This window comes from Gymnogyps californianus, chromosome 1 (assembly GCF_018139145.2).
Source record: "Gymnogyps californianus isolate 813 chromosome 1, ASM1813914v2, whole genome shotgun sequence".
NCBI lineage: Eukaryota > Metazoa > Chordata > Aves > Accipitriformes > Cathartidae > Gymnogyps > Gymnogyps californianus.
The window spans coordinates 172,215,073-172,232,017 of record NC_059471.1 but is presented as its reverse complement, the minus strand read 5'-3'; the positions used below and the strand labels follow the sequence as shown (position 1 = coordinate 172,232,017).

Below are 16,945 nucleotides of genomic sequence, written 5' to 3'. Positions count from 1 at the left end.
AGAGATTTGTCCATTGAAATAAAATCTTATGGTCAAGAAAAAAAAATTGCATATGATGAAGTAATTGATTTTGTATAAATTGAAACATGAAACCTGAAAAGGTGACTTTCTAGTTGTATTCTTAGTATGTGCTAAATCTAAAGATGTTACTTGGAAGGACTGCAGAGCTGGGAATGGAAAGGAGATAAGGAGATTTTGATTTTGATTTTATTTGTCTGGATTTAGACTTTTAATTTTCTTTAAAGTATGTGGACATACTTTTTTTTCCTGCTGTCCAGCAGGAAAATAGTATAAAACAATGATTAAGCTGCTGGATGAAACGCATTCACATAAGACATTTATATAAAGAAATGGCTTCCACTGTGGGGGGAAAAAAAAGAGACTGAAACAGTATGAACATGGATTATGCAATTCCATGATAAATATCAAGGGCATAGCAAACAGGAAATGGGAAAGCTTACCAAAAAATCTGTAGATTTAGAGGGTTTAATGTTGATATTTTTAATATTTTTTGCTAATATATGCGAATTTGGAATGTTAGTATTTGTGAACAGAGTTTATAATACCTGAGAATAAAGGTGCTGGAATATCAGTGTTTACTGTAAAAGCATATCAGTACCCTAATGAGGAACAATAAAATAAAATGGTTAAAGAAGCTTCATCTATATCCTTGTGGCCAATAATGCTGGATAAGTTTCTTATTCAGATTTATCTCATTTGATAAAAATGTCTGCAAGATTACTGTAAGAATGACGTAGTATTAGTGGATGACATTTAGGAATGTGGCATCTGTGTGGAATGTAGTATCTTTGTACAGGCCAAGCGGAGTAAAATCCTCTTGTACTTTCTGTTTTGTGCAGTGTGGTGCTATGTTTACTGAGTCTCTAATGAATTTGAGTGGGTAAATAAATGTTCACAAAAATCAGCTTGGAATCTGTCTTTCTCCTCTCCAGAATTGCTTTGAGGATGTCAGGTTAAAACAAATGCATAATACAGTATTTATTTCATACAATAACATATTGGTTGTGAGTAGTCACATAGAATACACAAAAATGGATTTATGGGTTTTAAGAAGTTAATGTATCCCTCCCATCTGTAAATCTTGCAGGATGTCCCTTAGCAATTTTGGAAGCTGCAGTGCTGTGCAATGTTCTCTGTTCATTCAGCTTTAACAAAGGCTGTGGGGCTTTTTCCTAAGAAGTAAGGCTTATTTATGTTTGTAATACTTCTGTTTTAATAACTTATTGTAGGAAACTTCAAGCATACTATGATTTCTTTTTTTCTTTTTTTTATTCTCTCGTTGAAATATAGCATCAGTAGGGGAAAAATTAGAGTTGCCAGAAAACCCTTAAAAATAACAGTAAAAGTATGAGAAATATGTCTCAATTATGCTTTTCCACTTAAGAATGCATGATCACAAATTAAGTAATTGTGTCAGTAATACACTGAAGTTCAGTGCATAGGTTTGTATTTGGAAGATGAATGCTTTACTTAAAAATTTTCTTACACAAAAAGTAGCATTTTGACTTAAGTCATAGAATACGCTCTTGTAAGGGTGTCTATATTGCCATAGTATGTTGGTTAAAATCCTGGCAGTGCTAAGAATAGCAATGCATAACGGTGGATAGTTGTAAATGCTTCTTTGGACCTACTCTTTTTAAGAAAGCACATAGAGTTTTTTTTTATCAAACACCTTTCAGTTTTGGGGTTCTTTGGATGTGTTTTTTCATCTTCGTGTTCACTGTCAGCTTTCACTCCTCTCTTATCATTCATCTTTGTCACACATAGAAGTTACTTCAGAACTGCATTGATAGTTAAGATAGAGTCCCCAGCTAACAGCCTCCAGCTGTACTTTGCAAATTGCTAAGAGCTATGTATATAAAGGTTCTCCACAAATTTTGCTGAAACCCTATGTTTTTCAAGAGAATGCATTTTCCCATATACTGCTATAGCTGTTGTTGGTTGCATCATATGTAAAACAGACAATATCTTTTGGAAATGTGCAGAAGACTTTCACACTTATTTTTAATTTTGCATGTGTGCGGAAGAAACGTTAAAATACCATCAGTTTGTATTACATTATTGTCTCTTGTGTGTGTTTCTGTTGGACTGCATTTGATAGTTCCAGAATAGATTGTGATCCCATTGTATGTAGCCTTGGCATGTCTGTTCCGAATGACATTCGGTCTAATTAAACAAGACAGATGAGGAGAAGGAGATGTAAAAAAGGTGCTTTGTGCAGCATGCAGAATAGGAAATTTCCAGATCCTGTATTAACTCCTTGCCTTTTCTTGCTGTGTGTGTAGTCTCTCCCCTCTGTCCCACTCCAGACTAATTCAGTGCTTTTAAAGTTTCCAGTACTGCTATGCTGATAACTTAAAAGTGGAGATTTAAGGACTGCTCTTGTGAGGAAGTCTTGGGAGCTGTTACTTTTAACAGTCTGAAATGAAATGGTTTTGAGACCACTAGATGGTGCTGGTTCCTTTTTTATTTTTATCCAAGCATAAAAGAAAATACAGACCAGGATCTTGCAGTCAGGATAGTATGTCATGGGCATGTTTGAAATTCTTTCAGAGTAATTAAAGGTTTGTATATTTATTTCCTAAAGCACAGTTTTGAAGTTACAGTATGGGACTTTTTTTTAGATTTAGGATGATATCTCTTTACTATCAGGTGATTGTGTTATTTCCCCTAGGTGCTTTCCATTTTTAAATTACTATGATTCAAAGGCCTATATTTGATTGAGTTTTTTTAAATGTACTGCTAGTTTTGGCATTTAATTTTTTACTTCTCTTTTCTCCTTATTCATTTTCTTTTTTAATTCCTCTTCTGTATTCTCAATAACCTATGGTGCAGACTGGTCTCTGGTGTCATAATCCAATTTATTCTCGGAGGACAATCACAAAGACATTCATCTCTGTAAAGTTCACCCAACTTCCTTTTGGGAACTTGGGAAGTTTTGGGTGAGAAAAAGATGAGACAAAGTATTACCTCGAATAATCCTGTGAAGAATACATGCAAGAAAAGTAAATTCAGAAATTCCTTATTTTAGATGTATTTTGTAAAGGGTGTCCCTTCAAAGGAGTTTTACTACAGAGATACAGAAAAACTGCTTGTACCTGCAGCAAGTCAGAGGCATCAGTGCCATTGCAGAACATCTAGCATGTGTAAGACCATGGAAAGACAGTGTGATTTTTGCTGTTGTCAGAGGATGATTTGGGAAACATTCTGTGAAAGAAACAGATGCTGACAGGAACCTTTTCCTTTGCATCTTTTTGGGCTAGAGATCACACACATTCTTGTTCTTTACACTAGCTGGCAGGAGTAAGTTTATTGAGAGTGTAATGGCTATAGAAGTATAGCTTTATACTGAAAGACTAAATTTTCTTTATAAATTTCTTTATTAAAAATATTTTATGACATAATTCCTTAAACAAGATGCACTTAAATAATAGAGCTGGTGCTGGCCTAAGTTTTAACACAATTTGTTCTCACCTTGCTGGTAACTTAAAAAAAAACTTTTAAAAATGAAATAATGAAAATTAACTTTTAAACGTAGATACTGTTTCCATTCTGAGGGGTGATTTTAATAGGGCTGTTAGCATTTCATAGAGCCCATAGGTTCTGAGTAGCAGTTATAAAGTGCTTAAAGCCTAGTAAGTATAGTTTATCACTAAAAGAATGTTCTGTTCCAACAGAAGTGCTGAAGGGGTTATGAACTGCTATTAATGCTTGGTTAACAGGATCAGAAATTTGTGAACTGTACGCATGGTGTATTTGATAGGGTCAAAATACAGTAATTATTTTTAAACCTTATACAGGACTAATATTAATTTTTACTATAGATAATATAAATATATTGAATGTTCAGAGTTTTCTTAGTACTTGAAAACCAAGAGGTTTTTATTTCACTATGGCTTAATTCAGCTAAAATCTTTAATTTTCAGATGGTCTGGACTCATTGAAAAATCTTCAGCAATTAATTGTGGACCATAATCAGTTAATCAGCACAAAAGGTCTTTGTGAGGCACCTACTCTCATTCACCTAGACTGCTCTTTTAATCATCTCGCACAAGTTGAAGGCATTGAGAATTGTGGCCTACTTCAAATTCTGAAGTTGCAAGGCAATAACCTCCAGGAGGTAAAAGCTTTGAATTCAGTGGCTGTTGTGCATACGTCTTTGTTAACGGTCATATTTTTCAGAATGCTGATCATGTGCTCTTTGTTTGCTGTGGGATGTTTCATGCTCTTAAGTAGGCTTTTTTCCCCCCCATTAGAGGGAGAATTTTCAAAGATACAAATGGCTAGCAGTTAAGTATTTTCTTGCTCCGAAGTCCATGAAAAATTGGCCCCTCAGTAATTATATTTCCCTCCTTTGTTTATAGCATCTAGTCTTCAGTTTGTATTATATGATGCTGATTCTTTGTTTAAAATGTAACAAAATATTATTATCATTACATATAAGTAATAGTTCAGGCTGATTTGATGTATGCTGATCCTCCAAAAGTTGAAGTTTGTGCTGCAGCATTTAAAATAGGACCGTAGTTTGCTAACTGTACACTTAGTCATATTTACTGACAATGATTCTCTTATGAATTCAACAGAGGAAAACCATTGTCAATAAGCAGCAAATAACTGCATGAATAAAATAGTAAGACTGTGGCTCTTGGGCTCTTGACTTTTTTTTTTTACTTTTTTTTTTTAATTTATATTGACTATTCAGACTAGATAGAAGACATGAAAAAATACTTACCACCTGATGTGTAGAAATTATGTGTGACAACTGGTACATACATAATAAGGAAATGATACATATATCCAAAATGTATTTTTTGCTTGTATTTAGTAATGATTTATGAAAAGCATCTGGTAAGCATTCCATTGTTGTTTCTCTAATTAATATTAATTTTAAATAACCATCTCTTTTCTATTTAGCTTCCAAGACTGGAAAATCATGTTCTCCTAAGAGAACTATATTTGGATGACAATAGCATTTCTGATATGAGAATGCTTTCTTTGTATTGGTTGCCTCTATTGCAGATTCTTTTGCTGTCTCAAAATAGGTAAGCAAGAAACATTCTTCCACTTAGAAAACAGATACAGAGGAATTTACTAACATAACACTTATCTGAAAAGTGTAATTCTCAGTATGGTTAAAATATCATTATCTTTTCCAGATATTCTCTGAAAATATGTGGTTGACAAGTAATGACATTGGCTACCTTTAGCTAAGAAAATTTGAAACAGCATTAACTATGAAAAGTAATTTTTTCTATTAGATGTTTTATGAAAGTAATTTTTGAGCATTGTGATATTATTAAAACCATGATGTTTCTTTTTTTTCCTTTCTTTAGCAATTGTTTCTAGAGTATGTCTGTCAAACTTCGTATTTCACAGCTAGCTTATTCAAAGCAGACTTTGAAGGCTATGTTATACTAGAGTTAAAAAGGACAAATGAGAATGTTGCTTTTTATTTTACATACACATGTTAATGCCCTCCAAAACAAGCATACTTGCTTTAGTTTTTCACTCTTATGGTTCGGTTTGAAAGGTATAAAATAAAAAAGAAGGATCAAGACAAGCAGTGTAAAACTAGATCATGCACTCAAGTACTCTGTAATTAGCTTTCTGTTCATTTTCTAAGCTAATCTGTACATCTGTAGAGTTAGAATGACCAGATATTCAAGAGTCAAAATTTTTATTTCCCCACCCCCTTTTTCTCAATTTAAATTCTGCTAAAAAAATAAGGAACATTTATTATAATTTACAATGTGTTAATAGTAAAATGAATTTTAAATTAGTATAAATTAATTATTTTTCTATACTGTGACCATTTCACTCTGAACAAGATTGATCTCAGCTAAACAAATAAGATATACTCTGTTGCACACAATATACAGAATATACACTCTGAACTAATCACTTTACTTTCCTGTTGGTGAAGAGGAGATGCTTTTAGAATGTGATTCATCTGCCATTTTTAGCCGTTTGCTTTGAGACTAATCATAACCTACAAGTGCCTGTTCATCTTCATTGACAATTAACAGAGTCAAAATGACTAGCTCATAGTAGGTGTCTACATTTGAACAGATGAATCCCATCCTATGTGACATTTAGTTCAGCAGAGTCAACTGTAGCTGGGAGCCTGTGGGCGAAAAGATCTGTAAGACTGAGTCCTGTTATTATAAGGAATGTCCTCCATGGAAAATTAATATTATTTGAGTATATACAACCTATATTTTTATATAACTTTTCAGATTGTTTTTATATCATCTCTAATGAAGTAGTATGCATCTAAACTCTTGGATGTAAATATAACACCTAGCTATATTTACAGTATCTAATCTTCAAGTTGCTGGGCTTTTAGGGTTTTTTTTGTTCTTTTATTAATTCTTCTGGAGTTTGGAGAAAGTGCTTCCTGCCTGTGATTAACAAAAGCATTATTTGTTAAGTGTTAGATTCTGAATCACATGTATTGATTTAATTCATGTTGTTCACTTCCCCCCCCCCCCCTTGTCCTGTTCAGCTTTTTGTGGAACATGCAGTAATGTGGCTCTTTCTTGTAATTTCCTCCTCTTTTTCTGGTTTCTTTTTTGTTAACATTAGGGTGTAGCTATGCTGTGTGTAATAAAATGTTTGCAAAACTGCTTGAAGACCTCATGTGCCTGCTGCTAGGGAGAGAACAAATTTAGGAGCTCAGTCTCAGGCATAGCGTGAATGCAGCCTCTGGATCTAAGTTGTGCTGGAGCTGGACTGGCCATGTAGATGTACCTTATGTCAGTCTCCTATCCCATGATCTTACGGTTTTTAATGTCCATTGTAATGCTCATTCTGGTTTTCCAGTGGCCAAGCTGAGATGCAGTGTTTGGTCCACTGAGTTTCTTCTGCTGGACTGGGAGAAAGCACATATTTTTGCATCAGCAAACTGGATGTGCTGAAAATAAACACACACCTTCTCCCCAAACAATTCCCATTCTTTCTTTGATCTTATCTCAAATCTTTGTGACAAACAGGACAAGATAGCTTTAAATGCATATTAAAAGCCTCAAAATTCCTGGCATTTCAGTAGCTCTGTTACACTCACTTTATGTACACTTATAAGCAGCTCCATATGTGTGTGCTATAGCATAAGTAACTCGATGTTCTATAGAAACAGTGAATGTAATGGAGTAAGCTGTTGAAAGAAAAGCTGTTTCTTTACTTTTATCCTACAGCTAGTGCAATTTTATGAAGTTTTTTCAAGTGTGCACTGAGTGCCATTTCCTTTTTACTGATTGCAGGAAGACCATATAATGGTAATGCTGTGAATCTGTATTCTTTCTAAAAGTGAAGTACTGTGAAAAGAAAATTCTTACACTAATTTACAGGATATTTGATTCCTGAGATGCTTTGTCTGTATCATAAACCAGAAATTGCCAAAGATAAAACTAAAAAAATTGTTTTAAACCTACAGTCTAGCAACAAGGAATTATAATATAACAGGTAGTGCTTAACTCCTTCAAATATAAAAATGGCAGCTATTTCACCACTACTGCTTTTATTAAGTGTTTTATTGTGGCTTTCACATACAAAGCATATACTTGGTCAATGTGCAATTGACCAAAGCCAATGATGACTATCCTCATGACTTGGTTACTGCAGAACTGAGACTATGAAAATTTGTGCTCTATTTTATAGCAGCTGGAGAACACAACTGTTAAATTAGTTTTAAAAAAGGCACATTTTCTTCTTTCTTCTGTTGTGGATAAAGATTTAGATGTAGGAGAGAAAAACCTTGCCCCCGGCACTAAAATTAATACATATTTAATGTGTGTTAAGAGTTCATGTGGTATTTATACTTACATGTAATCCCACTTAATTATGTAGCTTACTTGTTAGTGTCTTTTTCATTTAAAAGTTTTACAGTGACACACTAAATCAATCTGCTCTTCAGGTAGCCATTACTTTCTCCCCCCCCCCCAACTTCAAAATAGACAAACCTATCCCTCTTAAAATTTCTGTTTTAATATGGCATTAATATAGCAAAGTTCTTTTTTTGCTATCTCTTGTTTTTCATTGAGATAGCGGAAGTGCGATAGATAAAAATTTAATATTTAAAAAAAATGCAGTCATCTTCAAAAGTTCCTTTTTTTTTTTTTTTTTAAGAAACTGGTTTGGCTAGAATCAAATTCTTTGTGAACATGTTGCTCCCATATTTTTGCAACTAGATGCATACTGTTCCTAAAAGGCTCATAATAGAAATGCTAAAAAGCCAGCTCAATTCTTTCTTAGTACATGTTGTTCTCCCTACTTAAATATGTATAGTATCTATGTTTTTAACCTAATTTCTCAGATGTAAGAGTTGAACTCACTGTCGTTGCAAGCCATCATGTTTTGAGAATTTGACCACTTTTCCAGAGTCGTCATAATAAATCTAAGTGTCATTGGATATTGAAATAAGTCAGTAATGAAAAAGTTATGTATAGTGGTTTACCCCATCCCATACTTACCAGTCTAGATTTTTTTGATCACTTTCAGTAATTCCTTGCTGATGATAAGTTTATCTCTAACTATGTGGCACCATGGGCAACACAGCTGAAGTACTGCCTTCTAGAGTATTCAAGAAACAAGTGGCTGACTGACAGATTTCCTACATTATATTTGATTACTACTTATAAATATGGTGAATATTGCAAACTAAAATATTTTTATTTTTAAAGAATGAAAAAGAAATATGGGCTTTACTTAAAGATCTAGATTAATATAAATTTATTTTTAATTATTTTGCCCTCCTTCCTGCTAACCTCTCGTTAACATCAATGATAATTTTTCTGGGGAAAAGCAGATGCACAGCAGGATTTGGACCATCCTGAGCAGTAACTGCTATTCGTGTTCAGAAAAGCAATCTTTATTTTCTCTGATGCATACTTGCAACTATTCTAGTCTCTTAAATCTTGTTTTCTGACATAGAGTTTCTGTGGCTGTGTCCTGTCCTGCTACAGCCTTAAATGGGAGCAGAAAGAGGAAGCTATAGCTTGCTTTTTTGTGAATATCTTTTACTTTTGTGTCTTCTTTGTAATTTATATCTCTCTTATGCCCAGGGCTAATGTGACAAGGTCAAGTAGTATTAAGTTTTCAGTAATGTCCTTTGTCTTTCTGGTTTGAATTTTCTTAGGAAAAAAATTAACAAAGAATGTCAGTAAAGGGAAAGCTATAGAATGACAGGGAAACATTTTAACTCTCATAATGCCAAGGGCAGGCAAGGATGGTCCAGTAGACAATTTCTAGTTCACCACAGCATATACTGATAAAGATCCAGAGAACTCACTCACTATAAATAAAAAAATACTTCATTATCTTTCGTCCCTTGTGCAAAGTATGACATTCATTTTCCTGGATATTTCTGAATATGTGAATCTATAATCTGAATCATGGATTTTCAGGTTTTGCAGCCATACTGTTAGCCACCAATATCTATGATGATATTTGTTACAAATATTAAATATATTTATGTACTATTGACTGGTCATGAGAACCCAAAATGCTGATATTTGTAGTACTATGTACAGATCTACATATAAGGCTTAAAGCTTTTTAGAGTTAGTACTTCTTCATATTTAATTGATTCCATGGAAAACTGGCAGGGAGGTAACAGAACTAAATAGGACTAGAACCAGGACAACTTTACAGTGTGGTTTGAGAAAGAAATGGAAGTATAGTGACACATACTCAATTGGCTTTATATCTGTTTCTCTGAATTTACTACTAAAATGTTATGTTGTCATATAGAAATACTTGTCAATTGAATGTGGAAATGATTTTTTTTCTGTTTTGCATATGGTCAAATTTTCAATAAGATTAAAGAATCTACAACCAACATTTGGTCCAGAATTTGTGTACCAGAGTTAAATCCAGCTCTGTCTTTCAGTTGTAATGCCTGTGCTGGAAACACAACATAGTCACACATTTCAGCAACGAATAAGCATTTTTGGCTCTGACTGGTTTTAAGTTTGTGGAGTGAGTGGGTTTCGGTTTTTTGCATGGTCATGTTTCTGACTGTAAGAATTCTGATTTATAGCTTTCAAAGGCACTATAACCCTCAGAAAATACTGCTTTCCATGAAAATTAGCAGTGACAAAGTGATCACACACATTGCCATTGGTATTACCATTCATTATGCTTAGACCTTGTCCTTACAGGGATGAAACAAGTTACGTAAATGTGTATTTTTTTTAAAAATATATAGTTGATGTAGTATGTGCTTATACATAAACATTCTAGTTTTAATTCAAGACTGGGTTTTTTTGCATCTTGATTTTAATTTTTCCTCCCTCTTTCATATTTAACATAAAACAAAATAAACTTTTTAATCTGAAAGGTAATATTTGGAAATAGCCTGGCAGCTGACCAAACTATTCAACATTCATTCTTAGTTGCACCAATGCAAGTTTGTAAGTAAAGAAACTTGAATAACACTGGACGGTAATGTTTTAATAGTAGTGATAATACACATCTTACGGTCCCAAATCCTTTCTGCAGATGAATGTCAGCTCAGTTTCCTTACATTTACTCTTCAATACTACAAATAAGAATTTTGTCATGGTTTTACTACTGCTTTGCTGCTTTATTGCACAGGAAAAGCTCTGATACGCAAGAAGAGCAATTCCATAACTGTCTGTATAATAGGCACCTATCTGACACTGTCTTACAGAAGTAGTAAGACAGAGGAAGCACTAAAAATATATTACAGGACAGTGCAGCCTTGGCCTGTTAAGAAATACAACTGTGACAACGATTATGTTAGTTTTAGGATCTAGGAAGTAATGTGCTGAGTGGAGAAGAGAAACAAACTGACAAGAAGTTTGAGCATGGAGAAATGAAGGAAGAGGAAAGAGGAAAAACAGATTTTATTTCTTTTCCAGAATCAGGGCCTTCTGTTAGTTTCATTCTAGTTATGGTGTCTAAAGAAAAGCCAATTGAGTTGTGTAAATTTTACAAGATTTCAGATCCTCAGCACTAAATGCAAGAAACAGAATGAAATATTTACCACATAAAACAAAACATTAATGAGTAAATATTAAAAACTGAGCTACTGAGAAGACGTAAGAAATGCTTTCAAGTTAAAATTTCAGTAATTAGTTCTAGCACCTTGGATAGCTAAATGAGTACTTTCTTATGTAAACAAGTACATTGTCATAACTATAAAAGATTCTGGTGCCTTTCTGTTTATGAACTGCTGTTTTATTTAATGGAAAAAAAAATCTCTTCTGTTTTGTTCTTAGATTCACTGGGCTTGTGCCTTTAAATTCATTTGTATCTTTGGAAAAGCTGGATATCAAAAATAACTGCTTGTCAGGTGAGTTTTATAAAAAAACATAAAACCCCATCCAAATAAGAACTACTTAATTAAATTATAAACTTATTTGAATTTGATTTGTTCCCATTTATTTATGAGACATGTATACAGAAAACACATAAATATTTTCCAAACATGGATGTTATAGATATTAATTATAACTATTATGTACAGGTAGCAGAATTGCTTGTAGTACTTCATGATTTCAGTACATTTTACTTTCATGTGAGATTTTATGAGAAATAATATGGTTCTGCATTCAAATTTATATTTAATTTTCTTTCCTACTACAATACAGACCTTAAAGGTGTCATTACATGGTTAAGTGGCTGTCATAAACTAAGGGAGTTGTCACTCAGTGGAAATCCTCTTCTCCAAGAAAGGAATTGGAGGTAAGAAAATAAATTAATTTGCTAAATCAAAATATCAAAATCAGCCAAAAACTATGTGTATGTACATCTTGGTTATCAATCAAAATCAGCCAAAACCTTGTTGTACATACATTAGTTAAATAGTAGAAATGAAGTAGGTATGAACACAACCACAAATTGGAAGAGAATTATATGAAAATAACAAATACAATTCAATTCTATGATCTTTATTTTCTAAGAATTCCAGTTTGTAGTTTCATTTAAACAAAAATCTTGATGTTTGACCTAGCACTTGGAACCTTAATAAAAAGCAGTTTGTGCTAAAACTTGACAGTGGTCTCTCTATGCTGTTTAACTGTTATCCTAAATGAGTATTTTTGTTTATGACAATTTCTTTAGGCAAATGCAGAAATTATAAAGATGATATAGGCCTTCTTTGTGCTGTTTATTTGTAACTGCTTCTTTGTCTATTGATCACAATATCTTCTTTTTCAGCATGAATTCTGGTTGTTCCTCTTTCCTGACAAGTTTACCACCTGTGGTAACTTTCTAACTGAGGTTTTGTCTGACCTTTATTACCCTATTTTATATTTCATTAAAACTTTTTCACAAATACATGACCATCCACTCCACCTTTTTCTCCTTCTCTTTCATCTGCACTGTTTAAAACTTTTATTTTTTTTCTCTGGTTAATAATGTTCTCACACTGTTTACTTGCCCTTCTCAGAACCATCAGTTTCTGACTGTCTATCACATAGCTTCTTAGAGTGTTTCTCTTTCTGCTTTGCTGTCTTTTTTTTTTTCTTTCCTTATTTACTCCCTTCCATCACTTCATCCATTCACTGCTTAACAGTCTTGCTGCTGTGACAGATTGACACTGCACATAGCTAGAGAAAGGGTGGTGTCTATAATAAATATATCAAGGAATCCTTGGCTTAGCATCTTTTAAGGAAAAAAATTTAGAAGAAGAAAAAGTCAGAATGAAGAGTTGATTTTTCCTTACTAGTTGAAGCTTAGACTTTTTTCTTGTTCTAAGAATTTCGTATCTTTACACCAAAAATTAATAGCTCTTATGATTATGAAAGACACACAGATGTAAAAAGTAATGCTGTTCTTTGCCCTCCAATGATGTATCATACTGAAATAATAATCTGAAAAAAAATTAAAGAGCTGGTCCTAGAGACTATTATATGTGTATATATAAAAACTGGATAGGATAGAAAGGAAATTTGACATATGAAATGAGATGCAGTCACCAGAATCCCTGAAATGAGTAGTTGTGATAGGATTGTATTTGTAAGCCATATGAATAAAATTGTACATGGATAGGTTTTTTGTATATTTTTTTGTATTTTAGTAGAAGTCTGCTGGTTTCTTGAGAATTCTGTGGCCTGAAACCCCATATGTGGGCCAATGCCATCAAGAGTTAAAGCTGTCTGAGAGAATTGCTCAGCAAAAGTACAGTAGTGCTGTTAATTTAATGTGAAGTGTTCTTTCATCTTCCTTAGAATTAATACTTTCTAGTGTACAGGCCTTCAAGAGCAGAATGACAAGTTGGAAATGCAATTTTGGATTTTTAGGTGATATTCCAGAATACATGTGTTGAAATAGTAGAGTGTCTTTTAGTGAACTCTTACTGTAATTCCATTAAATGTATAAAGAAGCATTTAATCAGTAAGAATTTAAATCATTACCAACCCTTTCAGCTAAGGAAATCAAGTATTTACCTAGGAAAGTGTTGACATAATAAAATGTCTAAGGAAATGAAATGAGACACAACAGTTGGACTTTCATTTTGGATGTAATTAAAACAGATGACTGAGATTTTTTATTAGAAAAATATGATTTTTTTTTAAGCTTAACAATTTTTAAGAATGACCAAAATTTTTCCTTGTAGAATTTCAAGTCAGTTAAAGGTGAGGCTTTACACTGCAATGTTACACAAGAATGTATTTAGATAAATTGTGTTCACATTTGCTATATTAGATTGCCTACTATAACAACAACAAAGTTTGGGATATGTGTGTTTTGGAGTATGTGTTGTATTAAGTGAAAAAACAAAACCAAAATCCCCCTTACATGTATATTTTCCATTAGAAGATTTTTGTACAAATTTCTGATTAGTATTCCAGTGGAAAAAAACCTATTTGAAACTTTTAGTTGGAAATGTTTGAGTAGTTTAAAAGATAGCTGTACAAATACATTCTTGGGTGGTTTGTTTGTTTTTTAATGAACAGACTTATTTGCACTCCCATGGTTCCTGCAGGCAATTTTGTGAATAAAAGTCAGTGACTGTGACAATATTTTAAATTCCCATTTGCATTGTTTTAGTTCCCACTATTTTACAGAACTAACTGTTATTTCACTTGTAACCTGGAAGGGAAAAGCTTTCTGAATTCCAATTTAACTATAAGAACTGGCACTTCAGATTGCTTGACCCAATAGAGCTTTTATGATTAGACAAGAGATTCATTTGTCTAAAGGATTTAAAGTATGGGATACTATAAAATATGGATTTGCTGAATACAGCATTGACTAACTTCAGGCAATATGTTCCAGTGAACTTTACGTAACCCCTTGATACCAACAAAGGAATTAGTTGTAAAATTTCCCAATCGGTTTTGTACTTTCATGTCCAGCCAGCGATAACACCAACAAAAGTGAAGTAGTAAGAAATTGCTTTTTAAAAATTAAACCCTGGGATCAGTCTGAGCACTCCTAGGGGAATGTGTTTCAATGCTGTAATGATTAATAGAGCCTCTTAAGTGACAGAATATTCACCAGGAAGTTTTCACTAAATGAAATATTGATTCAGCCCTTCACCAGGAGAAACCCAGCTGGAAAAACTAGTGTTGAGATCCCATAGCTCTAAGACACAATACTTCAGGCATCAATCAACTTTGATATGGCACTTTTTTGATGTATCACTATTCAAAATCAGCTTGGGTAATTTCTCTCTATGTGTTCAGGGACTGTCTATCTAAACCCATCGTTTTATTCCAAATGTATTTCAGACAGTGTTATGCTTACGTTAATGGGCAGTAGAGAAGGAAAGTTTTACATTTGCAAAAAACTAATGTTCTGTTCTACTGAGATATATTTTGGAATATTCTAACTCAGTCACAGAAACTTTCTCTGATTTTAAACTTAGTGTATATTGTCTGAGCTGAGTAATGGTCCTTTACCTTCACAGGAAATAGTCAGGGAGTTCTAAAATTTTGAAAATGGTATTATCTTTTTAATAGTAAGGGAACTTACAGCCTGTAAGTATTCTTTCAAGAGTTCTTAAGTGTTACTTAAAACTAACTTAATGAAAATATTGAGTGTTGATGTATTGATTTAAATAATTTTGCAGTCTTGAAACTTTCAACTAATTTGGTCTGGTATGAAAAATCTGTGAAACAAGGTTTCAGTACTAGATTGTATTTCACAATAGCCTAACAGAGAGCATTGGTGATACTATTTTTTTAAATTGATAAATAAGTTTCTCATACATATTTTTGTTACATCAGTGGCCCCAACTGTCCTTTTCATAGCAAGGAAATGTCATCTCTACTGTCATCCCTTTCACTGACCCAAATTCAATATTTTAAAAGTGGATTCTTTTCCTGTCAGTCATACTGAATATCATATTGCTTTATGTGGCATATGCAAACGGTAAAGGGAGTAAGACTGACAATGTTTAGTATTCTGTGCAGTTTTTAAATCTAAACCTTTGAGTGTGTCAACAAAATCAGTGCTCTATCTTAATCCTATGACTTAGTTTGCTGTGTTGCCTACTAATCAAATGCATTACAGGTGCCTAGGCACAAGTGTTGCAAATGTTCCTGTTATTGTTTAAGTAGGTAAAATGCTAGCTCTAGTGAATTGAGAATGTTGCCACTGACCTCCCTGGGGTCAGTATTTCAGTAGTGGTCTTTATACCAACAAAGTTTTAAGAAATCTTGCTAAGTTCTGTGGTTTATTAAGAATAAAGTTTTAGTTAATATATTAACATATGAAGTAAGGACAAATATATACAAATACTTAGAGAACTATCATCGTGTTCTGTCTTGTTATATGATTGTATCAATAAAATGGGAGGTTTAGCATTAGGATTTTTTCATAAAGCTAATTATGACTTTTACTTTTTTAAGGCCTTCTTTGTGCAAGGTCCTTCCTAGTTTACAGTTTCTTGATGGTGAAATCTTAAATTATCATACTTTACCCACAACTGAAAGAATCACAGGATCAGAATCAAGAACTTTTCTGGAACTTTGTCAAGCTCAAATTGAAGAAAATGTTCTACTGAAAAAAAAGGCTGCTGAACTGAGGTATGTATTTATGTGAATACAAATTACATTCAGAAATACGTTTTCATGTATTGTTAGTGTAGTTCTTGATGTCTTATGAATTTTACTTAGTTTTTTGCCTGGAAATGTATTATGTTAAGAAAGAGATTAGAATCATTAACCTCAGTGCAGAGATCATTTCAGACAGAGATTAAAATATATGGGCCTTAACTTTTGTTTGTTTAAGTTTGAGAAAACAAGTGGTTCAAAACCTTCAGTTAGTAGTAGTTGAATGATTTCATACACACAACATAGTACAGTGGTATGCAGGAATAGTAGCTTAAATCCTGAAAGTGGTATAATCATATTAACATGATTTCCAGCTTTAGCTTAATCAAACCTAGTTTGGCTATTGGTGCAATATGCTATATTTTTTTCCTGCATTTGTTTTCCATGTCTGTATTATTCACATTCTAAATGATTGCAAAAGATTTGACCTCTTTTATCTTAAAGTACTGGATCAGATGCCTCTGTTTACAGGTCTTTGATTTTTGTCATACTTCCTACCTTTATCATTATTACCGTGGTTAGTTGTCCAGTGATTTCAGCTTAGACATTGCAAGTGGTAATTTATCATTTATACCTGCTATCTTTTCATCGCTTTGCAATATCTAAATAGCTCAAACTTCTCATGTTTTTGCACTTGGTAACATTACATGTTTTCTTACTTCTTAGTTCCTTTTCATTTCCTAGCAGGTTTACAATATCCTTGTAGTCCTTTTAATATCCAACTCGTCTGCTGATGTTTGGAAAGATAGTTTTCTTGACCCTGCCAGGTACCGAACATTATCCCAGAGCAGGTGAAGCATGCGATGTTTGAGAATGCTTTAGTCTGAACTTCTCCTTGTGTACTTTGTGGGTTCAGGAAAAGTACCCACATTTTTTTCAGAATCTAGCTGTTTTGCATT

At 33.2% G+C, this 16,945-nt stretch overlaps 1 protein-coding gene across 1 annotated transcript in view; it reads left to right on the top strand.

The window, feature by feature from the left end:
* LRRIQ1 (leucine rich repeats and IQ motif containing 1) overlaps positions 1 to 16,945 on the top strand; it is a 113,059-nt gene that overhangs the window by 13,330 nt on the left and 82,784 nt on the right. Inside the window, exons 10-14 of the mRNA XM_050906076.1 lie at positions 3,948 to 4,141; positions 4,936 to 5,063; positions 11,262 to 11,335; positions 11,634 to 11,727; positions 15,843 to 16,019. Of these exons, the coding sequence (XP_050762033.1) occupies positions 3,948 to 4,141; positions 4,936 to 5,063; positions 11,262 to 11,335; positions 11,634 to 11,727; positions 15,843 to 16,019 (667 nt within the window). The remainder of the gene's footprint in view (positions 1 to 3,947; positions 4,142 to 4,935; positions 5,064 to 11,261; positions 11,336 to 11,633; positions 11,728 to 15,842; positions 16,020 to 16,945) is intronic.